The sequence below is a fragment of the Tamandua tetradactyla genome, chromosome 1 (genome assembly GCF_023851605.1).
Source record: "Tamandua tetradactyla isolate mTamTet1 chromosome 1, mTamTet1.pri, whole genome shotgun sequence".
Lineage (NCBI taxonomy): Eukaryota > Metazoa > Chordata > Mammalia > Pilosa > Myrmecophagidae > Tamandua > Tamandua tetradactyla.
The window spans coordinates 16,708,230-16,731,453 of record NC_135327.1 but is presented as its reverse complement, the minus strand read 5'-3'; the positions used below and the strand labels follow the sequence as shown (position 1 = coordinate 16,731,453).

The following is a 23,224-nucleotide window of genomic DNA, read 5'->3' as shown; positions in this document are numbered from 1 at the left end:
GAGGTCACCTTTTACTTCCAGGGTGCATGGTATGTGGTGGCAAGGACCCAGAATTTGGAGTCGGAATGCTTGTGTTCAAGTTGTAGCATCTGCCACTGTGTTGGGGTTCACATGTAACTTGGTCCTGAGGCTTAATAAACTTCTTGGACCTCTCACTGTGGTGTGGACACTGGTGGCAGACTTTTCCAGCATGGCATGTTACTTAACCTAACTGAACCTCTGTTTCCTCACTCAAGTATCATTACAACCATCTCACATGGAATTTTGGGAATATCTGTAAAAAGTCTTGCCCTCCGTTTCCTCATGTGTAAAATGGGAATAAGAAAATCTAATTTATCAGGTTAGTAAAACTTGGTGAACTGTGAAGACGTGAATATATGCTACCATTATTTTTGTTTTGTTCCTCTCAAAATATTTTTAAAATCTCTCATGGGCGTTTTTTGCTTGTTTTTATTTCATTTATAACTATATCAGCAGTGAGTATAAGAGAGAGATTCTCAAAATCATTTTTCATTTTTACATGTAAAAGTTTTAAGTGTTCCCTTAATATCATCAGTGTTCAGATATCCCACAGGCCTTTTTCCTTCCCTTTTTTTTTTTGTTAGAGCAGTTATAGACGTAGAGAAAAATAATGCAAAAAGTATAGAATTCCCATATATTCCCCCCTTTCCCCCTCCCCAAGTCATCCCTCTTAAACACTTTGCATTTGTATGGTGCTTTTCTTACAGTTGATAAAAAAACAATAGTATTGTAATTATTCTGTTGCATAGTTTATATTAGGGTTTGCATGTTGAACAAGTCTATGCTTTTTTTTTTTTAATTTTTATTCTGGTAACATAGAGGCAACCTAAAATTTCCCATTTTAACCACTTTCAAATGTAAAATTCAGTGGTATTGCATTCACAGTGTTGTTCTACCATCACCGTCATCCAATACCAAAATTTTTCCATCACCCCAAACAGAAACTCTGTACTAGCTAAGCATTAACTCTTCGTTCCCTCCTCCAACCCTTGCCTCTGGTAACGTGTTCTAGTTTCTACTCTACTAATTTTCATATTCTCATTATTTCATATAAGTGGTATCATTCAAGATTTGTCCTTTTGTGTCTGACTTAATTTCACCCAGCATGATGGTTTCAGGGTTCATCTGTGTAGTCACGTATGTCAGAACTTCATACCTTTTTACAGCCAAATAATATTCCATTATATGTATATACTACATTTTGTTTATCTGTTCATCTGTTGATGGATACTTGAGTTGCTTTCATCTTTTGTCTGTTGTGAATAATGATGCTGTGCACATTGGTATACAAATATTTGTTCAAGTTCCTGCTTTCGGTTCTTTTGATTATTTACTAGAGTGGGATTGATGGGTCATATGGTATTTCTGTACTCAGTTTTTCCAAAGATGCTACACTACTTGACATTTCCGTCAACAGTATACGTGTCTTCTTACTTCCAGGGCTTTTCCAACACTTGATATTTTTCATTTTTTAAATAGTAGCCATTCTAATAGGTTTGAAATGGTATCTCATTGTGTGTTTTTTTAAATATGCTGTGTGGTGGTGGAGGGGGTCACATTTCATTATTTTCCATGTGAATATCCTGTTATTAAAGCACCATTTGTTGATTATTTTTTCAGGGGTGGGGCATGGGCCAGAAATTGAACCTGGGTCTCCTCCCTGGCAGGTGAGAATTCTACCACTGAACTACCTGTGCAGCCCCTCTCATTGTGGTTTTGCTTTGAATTTCCCCTTTGGCTAATGTTTTTGAGCATCTTTTCACATGCTTATTGGCTCTAAGCCTCCTTTTCCTCCTCTGTAAGATAGGGATGATACTGCCAACTCCTCTGCAATGTTGAGAGTGAGGCACTTGTCAAGGACTTAGCAAGGGCTAAATTCTCAGTAAGTGTTAGCCATTTTCTGATATTGATAATAAAGGCCAGAAATAACTAATAAATTAGTTGACTATTAAATAATATATGTACTTTAAGACTCATAGGTACTGAAACAGTTTGGGTTATTTTATATTGTAATTCAGGAAAAGTTTTTGGAGGCCCTAATAGTAGAGTCATGACTCTATCTTTAAATTGTTTTCCGTTATAATACAGTGATACCTTAATTAAGGAATCTGGAATCCTGTAAGAATAGCTTAGTCAGAAGTGTTTAAAAAAAGAACCCTCCTTTTCTCCCGAAAAGCCCGCATAAAATCTTCTTCGGAGCTACTGACATTTACATATTGGAGACTCCAGTAACTGACAGAGTGATGCAGATTTTCTTAGGCACCAGGGGTAAAATTATGGTCTTATCTTCTTGTCCCTTAATTCATGGTCTTTGCCTTCCTTCCTCTGCTCCCAAGGAACAATAACAGTTCCTAATTTTATCTGTGGATAGAAATTTTCAAAGAGCCTTCATGTGATTCTCTTTTTGAATTTACAACCCAAGTGTGTGATATTTGTCTCTTTCCTGTTTTTAGTCCCATTTTGCCACTGAGCAAGCTGAGGTTATCTCATTTAACAACCATCTGACTGGCTACCTAAAGACAACACTTGCTGAAAGCTAGGGCTGCATATTAGGAATTTGTCTCACCAGAGAGAGAAACTCAGAAACGGGCAATTTTAGTTAAAAGCGGTAAATGCTGTGGCTCAGAGGGCACCCCCCACCCCCACCCCCCACTGCAATGAGAGACTATAAGAGTGGGCAGCTGGCTCAGCAAGCCCTTCAGGGAAGTGCCATGACTGCACCCAGTCCTAAAGGACCAGGCCAGAGGAAGCAGTTTGTTTGTACAAAGGTCTTGGAGGTCGGAAATGCAAGGAAGTTTGGGTGTGACTGGAGTGTAGGGTGGCAAGAGTGGTGGTAACCTTGAGAGTTTATTGTGTGCCAGGCTCTGTGCTAAGTAATTTTTTTCTTTTTAACACCTGAATGGATTAGGTACTTGTGCGTGGTTGTCTGGAAAATGATGGAACTGGCTCATAATCATTGCACCACTACTGGCCCTCTGGAAACTTGCCTGATTCTCTCTTTTTAAGCTCCTATCTTTAGAGACTCTAGGTTTGTTTTGGTCTGGTCTGGTAATGGATAACTCACAGATGGTTTTACTGCTGCACTGATTAGCTTGAACTTGGTTCTGTATCTGTGCCATTAAACTGTTTTAGATAGAAGAGATCTATGATCAGACTTACATTTTAGAAATATCCCCATAGTAATGTAGAAGATGAGCAACAGTGTGGTAGTTGATTCATACTATCTGAGCTCAGTTCCTTGTCTACTACTTGCTAGCCTTGTGATTTGGGCAGTGTACTCTCTGAACCTCAGTTTTCACATCTGTAAAATGAAATAATAATAACCCTCATCACAAACCTATTAGATGATGTTTAAAAAGCACCTAGAATAGTATGTATCATAAAGTAGACACTCAACAGATGATAGGTCATTAGACATTATTGATTTGAAATCTGGGGAGGGTGTGTCTGGAGACTTGAAGTGCTCTTGAGAGCTGTCTCAGTGAAGGGCCTGATGGGTCCTGAACCCGGCAAGCAGTCAGCAATGGGAGACGCCTAGAAGTAGTGCTACATGATGGGGACCGAGAGTGGGAGTTGAGGGAGGAAAATGAAGGAGCAAGAGTGATACTTACGTTTCCAGCTTAGTATAAGCCAGTCTTGGGGCCTTAAACTGCGATGGGGGTAAAAAAAAAAACTGTGATAGGGAGAAAAGGAGAAGAAAGTTGTGAGGATAAGATGATTAGCTCAGTAAGACAGAGTAATGTGCTAAAGGTCATTTAGCAGATGTGTTCTAGAACTAAGCCTCCTGGGCACCAGGCCCTTTCCAGTGCTTTTGGAAAGATCCACTAATTTAACCACCTCATTCTAAGTAATTTGGAGTGAATAAGCTCAAGACATGTTTGTTGTCTGTCTGAATTGTAATTGTGGAAGAGAAAGCTTGGCTATGGAGAAAACATTTCAAGTATTTGGGAAGAGGAAAGGGAGTTTTTGGTGTCTATTTCCTTCCCTGCTGTTTTTCCTTTCCTCCTTTTCTCATTTGCCCTCTGTCTCCCTCCTCTCTTCTTTTTTTTTTTTAATTAAAAAAATATTACAAGAAAGAAACACAAATGTTCTTAACATATGCTCATTCCGTTCTGCATATATAATCAGTAATTCATAATATCATCACATAGTTGCACATTCATCATCATGATCATTTCTTAGAACATTTGCATCAGTTCTCCCTCCTTCCTTCTTGTCCTCCTTTCCTCTTTCCTTCCTCCCTTCTTTTCCTATTTCTCTCTTTCCCTCTCCTCCTCCCCTCCTGAAGTAAAAGGGACTAATTCAGCTCTTTTAGTGTGACCTGGGGGAGGACCTGAGGAATGGAAATGGGCCTTAGGCCTTAGACCCTTTCTGTGTTTGTGTTTAGACTTCCTTCTGTGTCCTTGAGGAAACTTAAGAATGGTAGTATAGTGGCCCTAGCTCCTACTTAAACCAATTTGTCATGTTTTACAACCAAAGGTAGGCCCTTTATATTGGATACTGTTTGTTAATATTTTGTAGTAATATTGTCTATACTCCTTTTGGTCCAGTGTCTTTTTGCTGGTACAGCAATATTACATTTAGCATTTATTGTGCTAAGCATTTAATATCCATTAGTTCACTTATTATTCACAGCTATCCCAGAATTTGGGGGGTTATTTATCCCATTTTATAGGTGGATAAACTGAGGCTCCTGGTTTTACCCATCATCACTCAGCTGTCAATGAGTGGGCACCAGAATCAGCATCCTATTATCTGACTCTAAACTCTTAATAGCCTGTGCCCCTATATCTAAGCACTCTCTGGCCCTCCTCCAAGACAGAACATTTGGCATAGAGTATACTTGGAAGCTTCCTTCCCGGAGAAGTAGGTGTCATTGGACTTGCTGATATTGTTTATGCTCTTCTGAAACAGCACCGTGGACTGCAGGGTGAGTCCACCTCCTGAGTTCTGGGCTCTCTTGGGGAAAGTTCATGCCTGAGGGTCTTCGCCTCTAGGCTGTTCCTTTGCTATAATTTTCTTTCTCCAGTCTGCTTGTCGTTTAGGTACTCTGCTCAGATGTCAGATCCTCAGAGAGACCTTTCTGACAGCCTTATCTAAAGTGATCCTCCCAGGTCTTTGGTTCCACATTACTTTATTTTGTTGTTTTCCTCCACAGTACTTATGTTACTTACAGTATGTCTTCTTTATGTTTATCTTTGTTATTGCCTGCCTTCTCCTCTAGAGAACAGGGTGTCTTGTCCTTCCCTTATCTATCTCCAGCATCAGGCAGGCACAGAGCAGGCACTTTATGTCCCATTACTGAGTAAATGGGACAAAAAGATTTAAGCTGACCTTTCACTTGAAGTGTCCCTCACTTGAAATGGGGGTTGCATTGAGTTTAAAAGGTACCATCACCCTTTAATTGAGGTTGAATGCTAGTCTGGTAGTGAGCAACATTAGGTTAAACCAAAGCCTGTTCTGTAGTTTGTGGTGATGGGCAGTCTTTCCCTTGAGCACCCAGAGTTTATTTTCCCTTAACCCTGTCCCAGAGTCAACTCATTGAAAAGTCTTGTTCCATACCCATCTATCATTTTCAGCTCTATTGCATTGAGCCCTCACTTCCTTCTCCCAGAGCACAATGGGATTGCTGAGGGCAGTATCACCAGTTACTATGGTGACTGTATTCTTTGACCTTGCTGCAAATAAAACAGAGTCCTTTTCGGTACATTAATTATAAATGTATTATGAATTCAGACGATTCTGCTGCTGTTTATTTATCTATTTTGTGCTAGACATTTTAATAGGGCTTTGCAAACCTTTTTTCATCTAATCCTCACAGCATCAGGGTAGGGGCCATTTTCTCCATTTGATGAGTGAAGAAAGAGAACCCAAATGTATTTTGTTATAAACAAGTATGGCATAGTGGCTAAGAATCTGGACTTGAACCACAGAGTCTAGATTCAAATCCTGGCTCAGCCTTTTACTATATGGGTGTCCGTATAGTAAGTGAACCTTTGTTTCTCTATTTCCTCATCCTTACAGTGGATATTGATAATAGTACTTACCCTGGGGTTGTTGTAAAGATTAAAGGAGTTAAAATATGTAAGGTTAGCTGTTAGAATCATTATAAATGTTTTTATTTATTTATTTATTTATATTTAATGTAGGTCTTGTCCATCAGTATAAGGGTAATTTATATTATCTCCTTTTTTTTTGGTGCATGGTGGTCCGGGAATTGAACTTGGATCTCCCGCATGGAAAAAGAGCATTCTGCCACTGAACCATCTCATCTTCTTTTGCAAGGCTAGTTCAGATCCTCATCATTTTGGTAGCTTCTTTGTTTCATTTATTAGGCATCTGTTGAGCTCTACTCGTTCCTTTCCCTAATGTAGCTTACAATGTAGTGTTACAATACTGAATTTTGCTTAAATATTCTTTTGTTCTTAAACATGTGAACAATATGCAGTTTCCTTAGAATCATATGTAAAGAGCTATTGTTTTTTATCATTTTCACAAATGATTTACTTTTTATCTTAATCTGTATTCTTTAGACTGCAAGTATTCAGTCCAAGTTATAAGTAATTTTACAGCTTATTCTTTGCTTCCAGATTAAAATAGGAAAAGATGGCCATGGTCAGGACCCCAGGCAGTGTTCCATGTTCGGGTTTCCCCAGTGAGGGGCTAGTGTGGATTGTCCTTTCTGAAAAATTAAGAATTTAATTTTTTTAAATAAGTGTTTAATTATTTCTACTTATTATATAATGGAATGATAACTCTTATGTAACATTTTGAAAAGTGTCCAATTACTTTACCTTTCCACATTCAGATTAAATATTTATTTCTGAAGGCTCGAATATAAGCATAGCAAAATTTTGATAGGGAAGAGAGCAGGAAAGAGTGTGGACCTTTGAGAAGTTTTGCCTACCTATAGGAAAATTCTGTTAACCTTTGAGAAGAGGGTCCTCTCCTGCCTTGGAGAACCTTGAAAGCTGCTAGTCCCCCAGTTTCCTCTCTGCACTTCACTTTCCTTTCTGTACTACATAAGCATTGCAGCTAGTCCTAATATATCACCTAGCATTTGTGACAATCGGTGAGAATGGTATAAGAATGAAAAGGCTTTTGCATTTTTAAATAATAGTTTAAAAAAAATACAAGGAAATGTAAAGAAATAACCCAGAGTTAAAATTTTACCATCTAAGATAATCCCTGTTAACAATTCAAAAAAAAGGACTGCCTTCATAAGGTTAGAAGATTCTAATAATATAGAAAAGGTAAAAATGAAAAGGTAAATTTTTATGCCCTATTCCCTATTAAAGGATTTACTTAAACAGTTTCTCAGTTCCTTCCCAAAAATAATTTTATGCATATGCTATAATAGACCTATGTCTATATTTATGTCTTTGTTTACATTAAAGGGATACATACTATCAGACACATGTTTTTTACATAACTATATATCTTGCAGATGGCTTCTTATCAGCATGTACAGCTTTCCAATGTGCAGATTTCCGTTATTCCTTTTAGTAGTTGTATAACAGTCTGTTGTATAGATGAACCATAATTCATTTCTCTAGGCCTCTTTTGATGGTTACTTTGGTTGGTTTCCAATTTTTGCTGCAGAAATGGCAAAGCTGCACTGATCATCCTTACAGATAATTTGGCAGACTTTGAAGGTGTGTGTGTTTATTTATAGGATGAGTTCCTGGCAGTGGGACTGCTGGACTGAGTATATACATTTTTGTAGCATGTGCCAAGTTGTCTCTAGAAAGTACTTTCCAATGTATGCTTCTCCCAACAGTGTTATGAACATGCCCCTTTTCTCCTCTTTCCTGCAGATACTGGGTAACCTCTGTCTTTGAATTTTTTTGCCAGTCTGAAAGTGAAAAATTATTTTTTTGATTTGTATTTCTTCTGATTTAGGGTGAGGCTACACGGCTGTATGTGTTTATTAATTAGACCTTTGAATCCTCCCCTAATAATCTGTCAGTTCTTATATTTTGCCCATATTTAAGTGAGTTTGACTTTTTTTGTTCTTGGTCTGTATGAGCTCTTTGTTAATATGAATAAGGAAAGTTGTTTCTTTGTCATATATGTTGCAGTTAGTTTCTCCCAGTTTGTCTGTTGTGAAAGGGCCCTTTAAATTGCATTACACAGTGTGTATTTAAAGCTTTCATTATCATTGATACAGGGAGCATTAACTGTCAATACTGCATTTATTTCTATAAACTAGGCTTTCTGTGTTCTGGGTAGCAATGACCCAGTGTAGGGAAATTTGAATGTAAAGAAGTAATTTTAAGTCCTGCCAAGGTCTTTAAAATGGAATCCTATTAAATACAGATTGCATCAGATTTTTCTCTTAGTCAGTTTTCCCTCGTGTCCATATTGAACATATCTTTTCTTCTGGAAGTTGGAGATTTTTGGAAGGAAAAGCTAAGTCCCTGAAGAATGGGTAAGTTAAAAGCTACACAATGTTAGCTCTTTTGCATTTTCAGCAATATGATTGTTTTTAAAACTAAATGGGAGAAATAAAAATGTGCTTTCTATGTAATAATTTTTCTTTTGAAAGTCCTTCTCTCCTGAATTCCTTTTGTGTTTTTAATTTTTTGTAGATGTCCTTAAATTAAATAGAGGGGGTGGCGTGATGGTGGCTCAGTGGCAATTTTTGCCTGCCATGCCCGAGACCCAGGTTTGGTTCCCCGTGCTTGCACATACAAAAAAAAAAAAAAAGGTGGTCCTAAATTAAATAGAGGTTTTCAGATAATTTCCCCCACTGTCCCTTTACTTCGCCCTTCATCTCATTCATCTCTTCTCAGTTTTTTGTCTGACTTCCTGGGTGGATTGGAACAGGGACTGGGTTGGATTTCTTATCCCTAATTTTCAGCACAGTGGCTTAATTATAGGTACTTACTAATGGTTTGTTGAATGAGTTAATGTGAAATTTTGAAAACGAACTCTGCTATCCCCGAGAGTAGAGAGGGAGGACTGGCGATGGGCTGAGAAAACCAGATGATCCCTTAGTCTTGGTCTGTGTGGTATGAGAGAATGAAACTTCAAACAGGTGGGTCAGTTAACAGTGAAAGAGGTTTGGTCTGTGATAGGAAGAACTTTTTGACAATTTAGCCTCAAGAGCAATTTGTTTTTTTGAGCTACTGGTAATAATTCATTCACTACTTTGCCTTCTTAGAGTGCTGGGGTGGCATGGAGGGTGGGGGTGGGTAGGCATGGGGTGGAAAAATTGAATCCTCAATCTGGCAGATCTGGGATTTTTGTTTTGGGGCCTATCACTTAGCAGCTGAACTATATGCTAAATACTTTAATCCTACTTTCTTTATTTGTGATACTACGTTTATGAATAGATTCTATTTATATAGTTCTTACTTTGTAGTGGCCCTGTGCTAAACACTTAAATGGATTATCTCATTTAATCCTCACACCCACTGCTTGCAGATAGGTCCTAGTATCGTCATGATCCTCATTTTACAGAGAGGAAACAGGTTCTGAGTAGTTAAATAACTTGCCCAAATTCATTCAGCTAATGAACTGAGGGTGGAGCTGGGGATTCAAGCCCAAGCATTAAACTCCAGTACATTATCCTTCTCCTGTGAAAGGGGGCTGTCTCCCTGAATAGAGCCTGACAATAATGGCAGCTCTGTGAGTGTTCAGTTCCACTCTGCCTTTCTTCTTGTCAGGCCTCACCTTTTCATATAATTTGGGAGGCCAGAGTATTCATTGGAATATTATTTGGTGTACACGAAGTCAAAGATAAAAAGGTAGATAATTTGACTTCATATTTCAGGCAGTCCAAAATGAAGACTTTTTACTGATTAGGTTATATTTATCTGTCAGATTTGGTATCTCATTTTCTTGGAGAGTGGTAAGTAAACCCAATCCAATCTATTTGACTCCTTGCCTAGTGTCTGTCCATGTCTTAGTTGTGTCCTTCTCTCATAGCTTTTCAGTTTGTTAGGCAAATTATAAGTGCCTGCCATTCATTCCTGTCTCAGTTTGATTTGCTTTGTATGTTTTCTAATATTGACATATCAGTTTTCCAGAATGTGTTATTTAATGGATAGCTCATCCATTATATTACATGTTTTTTCCCCCTTGTTGAAAATTTCCGTTGTGAAAAACTTCGTAAATGTAGGAAACTAAGAGGAAAAGAACAATTCACCTACAGCCTTTTTTCTTCTTCTCATGTCCCTCTTTTAAATGCATGTGAGTTAAGTGAGCTCAGTGGTGCAGTTTTGCAGCCTGCCAATTCTTCATAAGATGTAATGCTTTTGTTAGATATCAGATATGAGGACTTACTTCTGCAAATTTTAATGTGTTCTTTGATTGCAGAGATTGTACTCCTGGTATATGGCATATGTTGTCCTGGTAGTGTTCCAGCTCAGTCTAGGCTGTTGAGAGACAAAGTTTAGTTGAGAGACAGAGAAATTAATCAGGGGTAGCCTACTATATGGAAGCGGCCTTCCCAAGTTTCCTGAGAGCTCAGAGGGACTGGATCTTAATCAGAACTACTACCAGCCCCTCTTATTGCGTTTGAGCCTTCACAGATAACTTCACTGATTGGACACTTTGTGTGGGCCACTCTTCAGATACAGGGCCTCATCTAATTTTTTTTTTTCGTCAAATGAAAATCATAGAGATAAATTTTACTCATATAAAAAATCACCACTAGGGTGGGCCACGGTGGCTCAGCAGGCAAGAATGCTTGCCTGCCATGCCAGAGGACCCGGGTTCAATTCCCGGTACCTGCTCATGTAGAAAAAAAAAAGGAAAATCACCACTAAACCCAGTACTTAAAAACCTAAGACAAGAAAAGGATGAGAGCACAAATATACACGGCAAGATTGGGAATGGGGAGATGACTTCAGATTCAAGGACAGTTAGAGAAATGAGAAGGGAATATTTTTTACTGTTCTTTTGTTCCATGCTAAAGAAATTGAAAATCTGGATAAAATGGGCAATTATTTGGGAAAATATAAAATGTCAGAATTGACTCATGAAGTAGATAAAAGAAAATGTGTTCCTCAAAACTGAATACTTTTGTGCTTCAAAGGACTTTGTCAAAAGAGTGAAAAGGCAGGTGATTCAATGGGAGAAAATAATTGAAAACCACTTATCTGATAGGGTTTGATATATAAAGAAATCCTACAACTCAACAATAAAAAGACGAACAAATTAAAATTCATAGCAATTAAAGCTTGCAGTTATTTCACTTATCTGTTTACTGGCTAAATTTTTATCTTCTCACAGTTAACTGAAGGCTTCATGAGGTCAGGAACTATGCCTCTTTTGGTATCAACTCTTGCCCTAATGCCAGGGCCTTACTAGGCTCTCACAAATATTTGTTTAACAAAAAGCAAATGATTGAATTTAAACCTATTAATAATTGTATTTTGAAGTTCTAAGGGTTGTGTGCCCCTTGTAGATGAGTTTTTGGTAAATGGTGTTGAGGGATGGTCTTCTGACAGTTCTGAAAACTATGGGGTACAGAATAGAAGAGGAAGAGGAACCAGTGGAAGGTGCCCTTATGTTAGAATGAGGACAGGCATGAAAGAGGGTATTGACAAAGTTTCCTGTAGCTTTATGTTTTGAATAATGCTTGTTTGTCCTTTATGTATGGTGAGTGATGCTGCACTCTGGGCGTACTTTGCCTAAATTTCATAAGTATTTAATTGGCTTTTTCAGGAAAATAAAGGCAACCCCGTTGATGACTGAAAATGACAAAGCATCCACCCAACAGACGAGGAATCAGCTTTGAAGTGGGAGCCCAGTTGGAAGCCCGGGACCGATTGAAAAACTGGTACTTAAACATTTTTCTGTTAATTAAAGCCCTTCAGTAAAGGGTTTTGCCAGTAGTGATAAACAGTGGTAGCCTAGGTTTTTCTGTGGTGTTTTCCTTTTTGCTGATTCTTGGAAAGTGGAAAGAGACAAGTTTAGAACCATGGGAAGTTTAGAACCTTGGGAATGTCTTTTCTTTTTGGTGCAGGGATCCCTGTGTCAGGGGCATCATCCTGGACATACTTATTTCCCCTTTTTGGCTCTTCATCTGGAGGAGTTATGGGAAAAAGAAACATAAAAGGATAGGAGGACGGGACAGGTTAACAGTTGAGGCTCTCTTGCTCTTGGCTGTCTGTCAGGAAGGAAAGAAGAGGGAAAGATCAGGGATAGAAGAATAAAGAAAAGGGGTTAGATAGAAATAGCTCCTGTTGTGAACAATGCCCTCCTATTTTCTGGGTGTGGTATGATATGGTTGAAATATAGTCATCACACGGGGGCACTGTCAGGGTGATTGGATTCAGAAACAGAGGGATTGTACTCCCAACTTTGTCATTGACCTGTGACTTCTGGCTAGTAATTAGGCACTTCCCCATCAGATTCATTTATAAATGTGGGCATTAGCAACATCTATCTCATGTTCTGAGAAGCAAATAATAGAATATGTGCTGAAAGGTCTTATAAACTGTAAAATAATAGTTATTGAGAACATCCTAGAATTTGCTCATTTGTTGGTGCTCAAGGTGAGGGTGGGAGTTCTTGAAGTCAAACTTTTTTGTGTTTTCATAAGAAAAGTTTAGCCCTTTTGGAGGTTATTGCAAAATAGAATGGTTGACCAGTTCCTGGGAATTAGAAAGAAGACAAGGAAAGAGAGGCAGGAAAATAGCTGTGGCAGTAAACTGTCTCCATTGCTTTTTGGGGTTTGATCTCAGAATTAGAGATACTTTGAACTCTTAGTTGTTTTTAGGCTGTTTGTATTAGGTAAAATTATTTCCTTTTTGATTTTTAATCTTGTCTTGTACTGTCGTTGTCCAGTTTCAATGTAGTGTTATCCTAGTCATAAAATAAGGAGGATTTTTTTTTTCTATAGTCTCTGGGACTGTTTCTTGCAACTTTTTAAATCTTGTCTATACTCCTTTTGTAAGGAATAGATTTTAGACTCCTGAGTGAATTATTTTAAGTTTATCAGTCTGCTGATATTTTCTTTCTTGGATTATTGTGATTTTGTTTATGTGTACATCATATTTTTTTCAAGAGTCTAGCAATATAACATTATTTTGTAAAAAAGGAAAAAAATACTTTTAATTTCATCAACTTAACAAGGTATTCTTTTCTGTACTTGTTTATATATGAAATAGTCATAATCAGGGATCACAGGATTTTTGTATACTTTTTTCCCCCCAGTTAATATAATGGCATGATGTTGTTGCATTATCTTTTTGTTCTCTTCAATGACTAAACTGTATTTCAGATCACCATTGTACCTTTGTAGAACTTTTTTACTTTCTGTGTTTATTTTAACTTTCTGTATTTATTTTTAACATAGTGAACTTCATGTCAGGTAGTGAATGGAATGCTATCCCTGCCTGCTTTGGGGTTTGTAAGAAAGGCAGAGGGACCAGACCAGTTGGTGGGTGGGGTGGTCTGATCATAGAGGAATGTGTATGGGACTAAGGGAACAGCTAGTGAAAGAAAAACATTACTCTACCTGGGGACTGAGAAAGACTTCTCAGAGAAGGTAAGGTTGAAGCCATTAGTAAAGCTTGCAGTATAAACATCTGGACACAAGCATGTTTTCGGGAGAGGGCCTGTCAGTGCCACAGGGTTAGTTCTAAAGGTTTACTGGCTAGGTCTCTTTGAGTACAGGTGACTACACAGAGAAGTCCAGTATCCTCTTGTAGCATTCAGGTAAGTTTGCTGCCTTGAATGGTCTTCTAAATCAGAGTAGTGAATCAACAACCCAGATTGTAGCATTTCCACAAATGTTTAAAAGCCGTAAACTGATGTAGTAACAAATGCTTGTAATTTGTCAGCGTGAGGCATTCTGGAGTAGACTCTCAAATGTCTAACTATTAAACTGTGTTTTCTTGGTGAAATCACTTTATCTCTCTGAGCCTCTGTTTCCGTGCTGGCAGAATGGGAAATTATAAGTGGATTGTTATGTGGATTAGATGGGATCATTCCTGTGCAAGCATTTTGTATTCCATATTGTCAGGAAAGCACAAGCATTAATTTTCTTCTTAATCATGTCTTTACTGTTAAATTAAAACGTTATGACCAGTGTGTAAGGAATTTTAGGAACAAAAGTCTGAAGTTAACATTTAAAAGAGAATCCTTGGACCAAGAAAGTTGTAAGAACTAAAGTTTGTTGAGTGCTGGGTGTCATGCTCTTCATAGATCATCTCACTTAATCTTCCAATTTACAGTCCCATAAATTATGGGCACCGTTAAGAAAAAGGAGGCTAAGAGATAGTGAAGTCATCTGCCCAAGGCCCACAGTGGTAGGGCTGGGGTTTGAAGACAGGTAGACTGAATTCATAGTTTCTCTGAAATAATCAGAAGTTCCAAAGTGTCTTAAATTCTGATTCTTAATTTTAGGAGGGAAAAAATCCACATTCTGACAGTGTTCATCTGAATTCCTAATCTAGACGGCTGGACATTTAAGAGGGCATTATTAACTGTTTTGTTATAGCTTTGACTTTGAGTGCTTTAGCCCAAAATAATGGAGAATTTCTTTTGTTTTTTATTTTTTAAAAAATTTTATTAATGAAACCAGTCAACATACAATATGAATGTTCTTTTTTTCTTTCATCACATACTTGTATATTCATCATCATGATCATTTCTTAGAACATTTGCATCAATTCAGAAAAAGAAGTAAAAAGAAAACAGAAAAAAATTCATACATACCATACCCCTTACCCCTCCCTTTCACAGTGGTCACTAGCATTTCAATCTACTAAATTTATTTTAACATTTGTTCCCCCTATTATTTATTTATTTTTAATCCATATGTTTTACTCATCTGTCCATAGGATAGATAAAAGAAGCATCAGACACAAGATTTTCACAATCACACAGTCACATTGCAAAAGCTATATCACTATACAATCATCTTCAAGAAACATGGCTACTGGAACACAGCTCTACATTTTCAGGTAGTTCCCTCCAGCCTTTCTGTTAGGCCTTAGCTATAAAGGTGATATCTATTTAATGTGTAAAAATAACCTCCAGGATAACCTTTATTTCATCTCATTTTGCCCTTTCCCCTTTTGGTCGGGAAGGTTTTCTCTGTCCCTTGATGCTGAGTCCCAGCTCATTCTAGGATTTCTGTTCCACGTTGCCAGGAAGGTCCACACCCTTGGGAATGATGTCCCACGTAGACAGGGGAAGGGCAGTGAGTTTGCTTGTCATGTTGGCTGAGAGAGAGAGGCCACATCTGAGCAACAAAAGAGGTTCTCTTGGGGGTGACTCTTAGGCCTAATTTTAAGTAGGCTTAGTTTATCCTTTGCGGGGTTAAGTTTCATATGAACAAAACCCCAAGATTGGGGGCTCAGGCTATTCCTTTGGTTGTCTCTACTGCTTGTGAGAATATCAAGAATTCTCCACTTTGAAAAGTTGAATTTCTCCCTGTTCTCACCATTCCCCCAAGGGAACTTTGCAATACTTTTTTATTCACTGTTCAAATCCTTCTGGGATTTATTGAGGCATCACTCTGGACAAACCTACAAAATCTCATGCTCTACTCAAGATTCTCTATACTTATGGGGTTCATTTAAGCTGTCTCCATAAGTTATATCAGGGATTTCTTTTTTTTTTTTTTTTTTTAACAGGTCTTTGATTTTTATTATTCAAAAAAGCTTCACATTTTTTATTTAGCTTTTTGGCTCTGTGCTTGTGCCTTCAACACTTTCACAACGATTTTCTGCTTCTCAATCAGGAAAGCACGCTGGATCCTGTCACGGACACATTTAGCACACATGGAACCACCATAGGCTCTGCTGACGTGCTTTTTGGTCTTAGATAACCACATAAGAACCTTAGGCCTCACAGCACGAACACCCCAAAGTCGGCCTGGGCACACCCCGCATGCAGATTTTGGTGCTTTCCCAACTTTTTTGGTATAAAGGTAAACAATTCTATTCCCAGGGGTCCGGGACAGCCTAGTTTTATTAGAAGCAGTATTGTAGGACAGCCTACGACGGTACGTCAAACGCTGGACCATTTTGAATGCCTCAGGGTACCGTCCCCGGAAGAGGAAAAGCTATCAGGGATTTCTTTTATTAATTCTAGAATGAAAGTGGTTGTATTTTCAGCATGATAAGTTATTCATTTACATTACAGTAAGTTGTATTTTTGTAGGATGGTGTCATTGTGTGTTTGTATTTTTAGTGCATGAGATGAAATGTGGTGTGGGATTTAGGGTCCACCTGGTCCACCTCTTTGTTACTTCTTTGTGATTCACCTCTGAATCTTTAGATTATTTGCTCCTACTTTTGGGATTCTAAAGTAAATGAGTTACAGCTTTTCATTATGAAAATTTTTTAACAAAAATTGAAGGAAGATTATAATGAACACCATATCGTCTGCCTGTATTCACTAATGGTTAATATGTTTATCCCATTTTCTTTATATACTTACTGTAATTAAATCATAATTGACAATAATTCCATAATATCTAATAGACTGTACTCAGATTTTTCTGTTGTCCCAAGAATGTCTGTTGTATCTTTTTTCCCCCAAACTAGGATGCAATCAAAACACATTGCATTTTTGTTTTTATGTCCCTTTAGTTGCTTTTATTCCACAACAGTTCCCCTCCCCTTTCCACTTTCTGCCCCTATTCATGGCATTTTAAATTTATCTCCTTTTTTTTTTTTATTTGTTTACTTTTTTTTTATCTACTTGTTTTTAAGAGTTCTGAATAGCTGTCTTGTAAAATGTTTTTCATTCTGAATTGGTCCCATTGTTTTTTCATGGTGAGTTTAACTTGATTCTTGTATTCCCTTATATGTTCTATAATTTGGAATTTAGGTTTAGGCTTCAAATTAAGCTTTTTTTTTTTTTTTTGCTGAATATCTGTATGTTGGAAATATTATGTAATGGTAGGCTACTGAGCATCTCTTCTTAACTCTACATTCATTGGCATCATGTTGATAGCTTGAAAGTGACTGGGGTTAAGAGTCTTCTCACCACCTATATTGACCAACAGTACAAATCAATGGCCGATTTGTTGGTTTGTTGATTGTCTAAAGAAAATTCTTGATGGGTGATGTTATGTATCACATCAGGGGGCACATAAAGTTATTTTGTCCCACTATTTAGTGTGATCACTTGGATGAGGTAATGACTGCTAACTCTTGCTATTAAATAGGCATGTATTTCCACGTGTAGGTAGTAAATAGTCTGTGGGGATACTTTAGTATGTGTCATTGTCCTGTTACCGCCCTCCTTCCGTCAATGATTTTAGCAAACATTGATTGATATTCCTTAAGAAGAGCTTTTTTTCCTTTTCTTTTATTTCCCCCCTTTTTTAGGATCACTAAGGACCCAGATTATTCAGCAAGGTATTACAGTCAATTACATTCATTTATTCTCTTCTACAAAAATTATCCCTAATTTGGCCAGCGGGAAGCCTTTTAAACTGGCTTCTTTTTTCTTTCAACTCACAACTGTTACTCATTGAGCATTTTCTTGCTCTCTGGCACTATTAGAATCCCTGGACTTATCTTGCACTTGTCCTGCCCCAGACCCTAGAGTCAGCTATTTCTCCAAGGACACTGTCTTTTTAGGAGGAAGTGCTATTTAGAAATTAACCTGTAGGCCCTGGCTACTTTTGTTGCTACTAGAATATCATTGCTTCCAGGTCCTTTTAGTGGATGAAACTAAGAAATATATTTTCTAAAAATTATGAGTTCATTTTGATATCTCCAACTCATATTTGACAATTTGGAATTTTTATGTTGATTATTTTTGTCTTTCTTTTCTCTTATTCTGAAAATCTGCTCCTAATTACATTTGTATATTTACCTATTTGTTTATTCTATATTACATATAAGATAGTTTCAAAGTTACAACACAGTATTACCAGTGACAAATTTCATGACTGCATGAAATTTAAGATTTTTTTGACATTTTAAAAAATAGATAACTCATTAAGGATACATTATATTTAACTTATATCAGAGTAGAATTCCAAATTAAATGAGTACCTTTCTAATACTCGGACAGTTTGTAATTTTATTTCTGCATCTTTTTTAAAAAATTTTCTTTATTAGTTTTTGAAATTAAAAAAAAATGACAGGAAAGAAACATAAACATTCTTAACATGATCATTCCATTCTACATATATAATCAGTAATTCACAATATAATCACATAATTGCATACTCATCATCATGATCATTTCCTAGAACATTTGCATCAATTAGAAAAAGAAATAAAAGGACAAAAGAAAATAAAACAAAAACAGAAAAAAAAAGTTATACATACCATACCCCTTCTTCCCTTTCATTGATCAGTAGCACTACAAACTAAATTTATTTTTACATTTGTTCCCCCTATTGTTTATTTTTATTCCATATGTTCTGTTTGTCTGTTGACAAGGTAGATAAAAGGAGCATTAGACACAAGGATTTCGCAGTCACAAAGTCTCATTATGAAAGCTGTATCATTACACAATCATCATCAAGAAACATGGCTACTGGAACACAGCTCCACATTTTCAGGCAGTTCCCTCCAGCCTCTCTATTACATCTTGGATAACAAGGTGCTATCTACTTAATGCGTAAGAATAACCTCCAGGATAACCTCTCGAGTCTGTTTGGAATCTCTCAGTCATTGACACTTTGTCTCATTTTACTCTTCCCGCTTTTGGTCAAGAAGGTTTTTTCAATCCCTTGATGCTGAGCCTCAGCTCATTCTAGGATTTCTGTCCCACTTTGCCAGGAAGGTCCACACCCCTGGGAGTCATGTCCCATGTAGAGAGGGGTAGGGTGGTGAGTTTGCTTGTTGATTGGCTGGAGAGAACGGCCATATCTGAGCAACAAAAGAGGTTCTCTTGAGGGATGACTCTTAGCCTAATTTTGACTATCCTTTGTGGGGTTAGGGTTCATATGAACAAACCCCATGACTGGGGGCTCAGCCTATACTTTTGGTTGTCCACACTGAATGTGAGAATATCAAGAATTCAACTTGGGGAGGCTGAATTTTCCCCTATTCTCACCATTCCCTGAAGGGGACTTTGCAAATACTTTCCCACTCACTGATCAGATCACTCTGGGATTCATCGGGGCATCACTTTGAACAAACCAACAAAATCTTATGTCCTACCCAAGGTTCCATTACTTATGTTGTTCAACCAACTATCTACATAAGTTATATTAGGAAATACACTAGTCAAAATATAAATTTTGTAACGAATAAACATTTTTTGCTTTAGTCTCACACATAAGTTGAAATTTTAAAACATTAATTACCACTTATTTTCAGCACACTGCAGTAATGACATTCCTTTGTTTTTCCTCATGCAAAAACATTTTTTAAATTTGTACATTTGGTCGCCATCGTTATATGCTCTAGGCATTCCTAGATTATAACATCTCAATCTTTATCATCTATCTTTCTTTCTGATTTCATTTATGCCCCCAGCCTTCCTCCCTCTATCATTCTCACATTTAGCTTCATTGAGTGTTTTAACATAATTGTATTATGGCTAGGTAATATTGTGCTGTCCATTTCTGAGTTTTTGTATTCAGTCCTGTTGCATAGTCTGTATCCCTTCAGCTCCAATTACCCAATATCTTACCCTATATCTATCTCCTGATGGTCTCTGTTACCAGCGAAATATTCCAAGTTTATTCACTAATATCAGTTCATATCAGTGAGACCATATAATAATTGTCCTTTTGTTTTTGGCTAATCTCACTCAGCATAATGTCCTTAAGGTCTGTCCATGTTGTTACATACTTCATAACTTTATTCTGTTTTTTAGCTGCATAATCCATCATATGTATATGCCACAGTTTGTTTAGCCACCTCTCTGTTGATGGACATTTTGGCTGTTTCCATCTCTTGGCAATTGTAAATAATGCTGCTATAAACATTGGTGTGCAAATGTCTGTTTGTGCCCTTGCCCTCATGTTCTTTGAGTAGAGACAGCATATAGATGGGTCCTGTTTTTTAATCCATTCTGCCAGTCTGTGTCTTTTGATTGGGAAGTTTAACCCATTAACAGTAAGTGTTATTACTGCACGGGTAGTACTTTCTTCTGCCATTTTGCCTTTTGGATTTTATATGTCATATCTAATTTTCCTTCTTTTTTACCTTTACTCATAGTCTTCCTTTCTACACTCTTCTCCACACCTCTCTCTTCTGTCTTTTCATATCTGTCTCTAGTGCTCCCTTCAGTATTTCTTGCAGAGGTGGTCTCTTGGTCAATATTCTCTCAGTGATTTTTTGTCTGAAAATGTTTTAATTTCTCCCTCATTTTTGAAAGACAGTTTTGCTCGCTATAGAATTCTTGGTTGGCAGTTTTACTCTTTAATAATTTGAATATATCATCCCACTGTTTTCTTGCCTCCATGGTTTCTGCTGAGAAATCCATGCTTAGTCTTATTGGGCTTCCCTTGTATGTAGTGGATTGCTTTTCTCTTGCTGCTTTCAAGATTCTCTCTTTCTCTTTGACCTCTGACATTCTGATTAGTAAGTGTCTTGGAATACGTCTGTTTGGATCTATTCTCTTTGGGGTACACTACAGTTCTTGGATCTATAATTTTAAGTCTTTCATAAGAGTTGGGAAATTTTCATTGATATTTCCTCCATTAGTTTTTCTCCTTCTTTTCCCTTTTCTTCTCCTTCTGGGACACCCACAACATGTATATTCATGCGCTTCATATTGTCTTTCAATTCCCTGAGTCCCTGCTCATATTTTTCCATTTTCTCTTGTCAGATTTTAGATGTTCCATTCTCCAGTTCACTAATCCTATCTTCTGCCTGTCTTCAAAATCTACCATTGTAGATTTCCGTTGTTTTTTTTCATCTCTTCTACCGTGCCTTTCATCCCCATAAGTTCTGTGATTTGTTTTTTCAGACTTTTCGATTTCTTCTTTTTGTTCATTCCTTGCCTTCTTTATATCCTCCCTCAGTTCATTGCTTTGGTTTTTGATGAGGTTTTGCATGTCTGTTCGTATATTCTGAATTAATTGTTTCAGCTCCTGTATCTCATTTGTATTGTTGGTTTGTTCCTTTGACTGGGCCATGTCTTCAATTTTCCTAGTGTGATTTGTTATTTTTTGCTGACATCTAGGCATTTAATTACCTTAATTAGTTTATTCTGGAGATTGCTTTCATTTCTTTTACCTAGGGTTTTCTTGCTGGATGAATTTGTTGTCTATCTTTTCTTTGACATTCAGTTCAGCTTTTTCTGGACCTCTAGCTTAGTTTTTTTTAACAGAGGAGAATTTTTCAGTTCTTGTTTTCTTGTTTCTTGCCCTGCCTGTATGGTGCCTTTCTCCCCCCACCCTTAGGAGGGTCTGCTTTGGTATTATAGACCCCAGCCAGATTTTCCCAGACCAAACTGGCCTCCTATCAGGAGGAAAGAGTCATCTGCGTCGGTTTTCCCTGAGGGTGAGACCCAGCAGGTTGAAAGACTTTCCTGTGAAGTCTCTGGACTCTGTTTTTCCTATCCTTCCCAGTATGTGGTGCTTGTCTGCCTGCAGGTCCCATCAGCATAAGATGATGCAGTACCGTATACTTTCCAGACTCTCCTTGCTGGGGGCGTGGTGGAGACAGAGGAGAGGTTGTAGGCTGGTTTTAATGGCTTCAAATTACCAAGCCCTTGGGTCTGAATTCCTTTAGGGAGGGTTTCCACCTGAATTGGGCTTCACCTCTCCCTTGGGGAAGGCACAAGCCCTCAAACAAGTTTGTTTCTTCCCATGCCTGGGGCAGTTGTAGCCTGAGAAGCCCTGCCACTGTATCCAAAGGCAGTCAAGCCTTTGTTGAAACACAGCCACAAAAACCTGTTCCCTTTTTTTTTTTTTTCTGTTAGCCCTGCCCCCTTGGTGTCAGGGCAAAAATGAGTGACCTCCACTTTGACCAGGTTCACTTGAGCTGGGGGCCTATTTTTAGTAGTCAGAATTTGTGAATTAATGCCACAATGGATGTTTGGTTAGGTTCAGCCCCCGCTGCCAGCAAAGTCCCTTTCCGTTCCCTCTGCGAAGCATCCTGTGGGGGAGGGGCGCCGGCCACCACGTCTTGGGGAGCTCATGCTTCTGGGGAGGCTCACAGCCGGTCTAGCTCGTCCAGACTGGGGTACGCTGTGTGTCCGGTCACTAACATGGCCCAAGGAGCTGTTCTGTACTGTTTCTGGTTATTTAGTAGTTGTTCTGGAGGACGAACTAAAACGCGCACGTTGTTAAGCCCCCATCGTGGCCCGGAACTGTGTCTAGGTGCAGTATCTGCATCTTTAAAAATTACTTTTAAATATGCATAAAGTAAAATTTACTTTCTTTTCTTTAAGAGGATGTGGAGAAATAGGAACAATCATTCATTATTGGTTGGAAAGTAAAGTGAAAGACAGTTTGGCAGTTCCTGAGAAAGCTAAGTGTCGAATTACCATTAGACCCAACAATCCCTCTACTGAGTATGCACCAGAAAGAATTGAAAGCAGGAACTAAAACAGATAGTTGCACACCAGTGTTCATAGTGGCATTATTCATAATTGCCAAAAGATGAAAGTAACCCAAGTGTCCATCAACTGATGAATGGATAAATGAAATGTGGTATATACATATAGTGGAATAGTATTCAACCTTAAAAAGGTTCTAATGAAGTTCTGATACATGCGACAACATGGATAAACCTTGAAGACATGATACTAAGTGAAATCGGCCAGGTGTAAAAGGACAGATATTGTATGATCTTATTGACATGAAATAATTAGAATAAGCAAACTCATAGAGTTATAATCTAGAATATAGGTTACCAGGGGTTGGATTGGGAGTAGTGAATGGGCAGTTAATGCTTAATTTGTACAGAATTTCTGTTTAGATTAATTGTAAAGTTTTGGAAATGGCTGGTGGTAATTATAGCACAATATTGTGAGTGTAATTAACAGCACTGAAGTATTGTGAATGTGGTTAAAAAGGGAGATTTTAGGTCCAATATATGTTCCTAGAATAAAAATTAAAAGATAAAAGAATTGTATTAAAAATTCACTTTTTGGGGGGTGTACAGTCCTGTGAGTTGTAACACATGCTTAGATTGTTGTAAGCACCACCACTAATAGGATTTGGAACAATTTTAACCCCCCAAAGAATTCTCTTGTTGTACACTTTTGCCTGATTGTTATATTTGATTTGATTATTTTGTTTATTTGTTTGTCTGTCTTCCCCACTAGAATACAAGTTCCTTGTAGACTGGTATTCTAGTTTGCTAGC

The 23,224-nt window shown here is 37.7% G+C and overlaps 1 protein-coding gene and 1 pseudogene across 5 annotated transcripts in view; one reads left to right on the top strand and one right to left on the bottom strand.

Annotated features, from left to right (window-relative positions):
• PHF20 (PHD finger protein 20) overlaps positions 1 to 23,224 on the top strand; it is a 212,832-nt gene that overhangs the window by 5,629 nt on the left and 183,979 nt on the right. For 4 of the 5 annotated variants that reach the window (XM_077169888.1, XM_077169871.1, XM_077169880.1 and 1 more), the window contains exon 2: positions 11,698 to 11,812. In XM_077169888.1, the coding sequence (XP_077026003.1) occupies positions 11,730 to 11,812 (83 nt within the window). In that variant the 5' untranslated portion in view covers positions 11,698 to 11,729. Of the gene's footprint in view, positions 1 to 1,641; positions 1,689 to 11,697; positions 11,813 to 23,224 lie in introns of all 5 variants that reach the window. The other variant, XM_077169863.1, reaches the window with a different exon arrangement.
• LOC143691453 (large ribosomal subunit protein eL34 pseudogene) lies at positions 15,626 to 16,046 on the bottom strand (annotated as a pseudogene).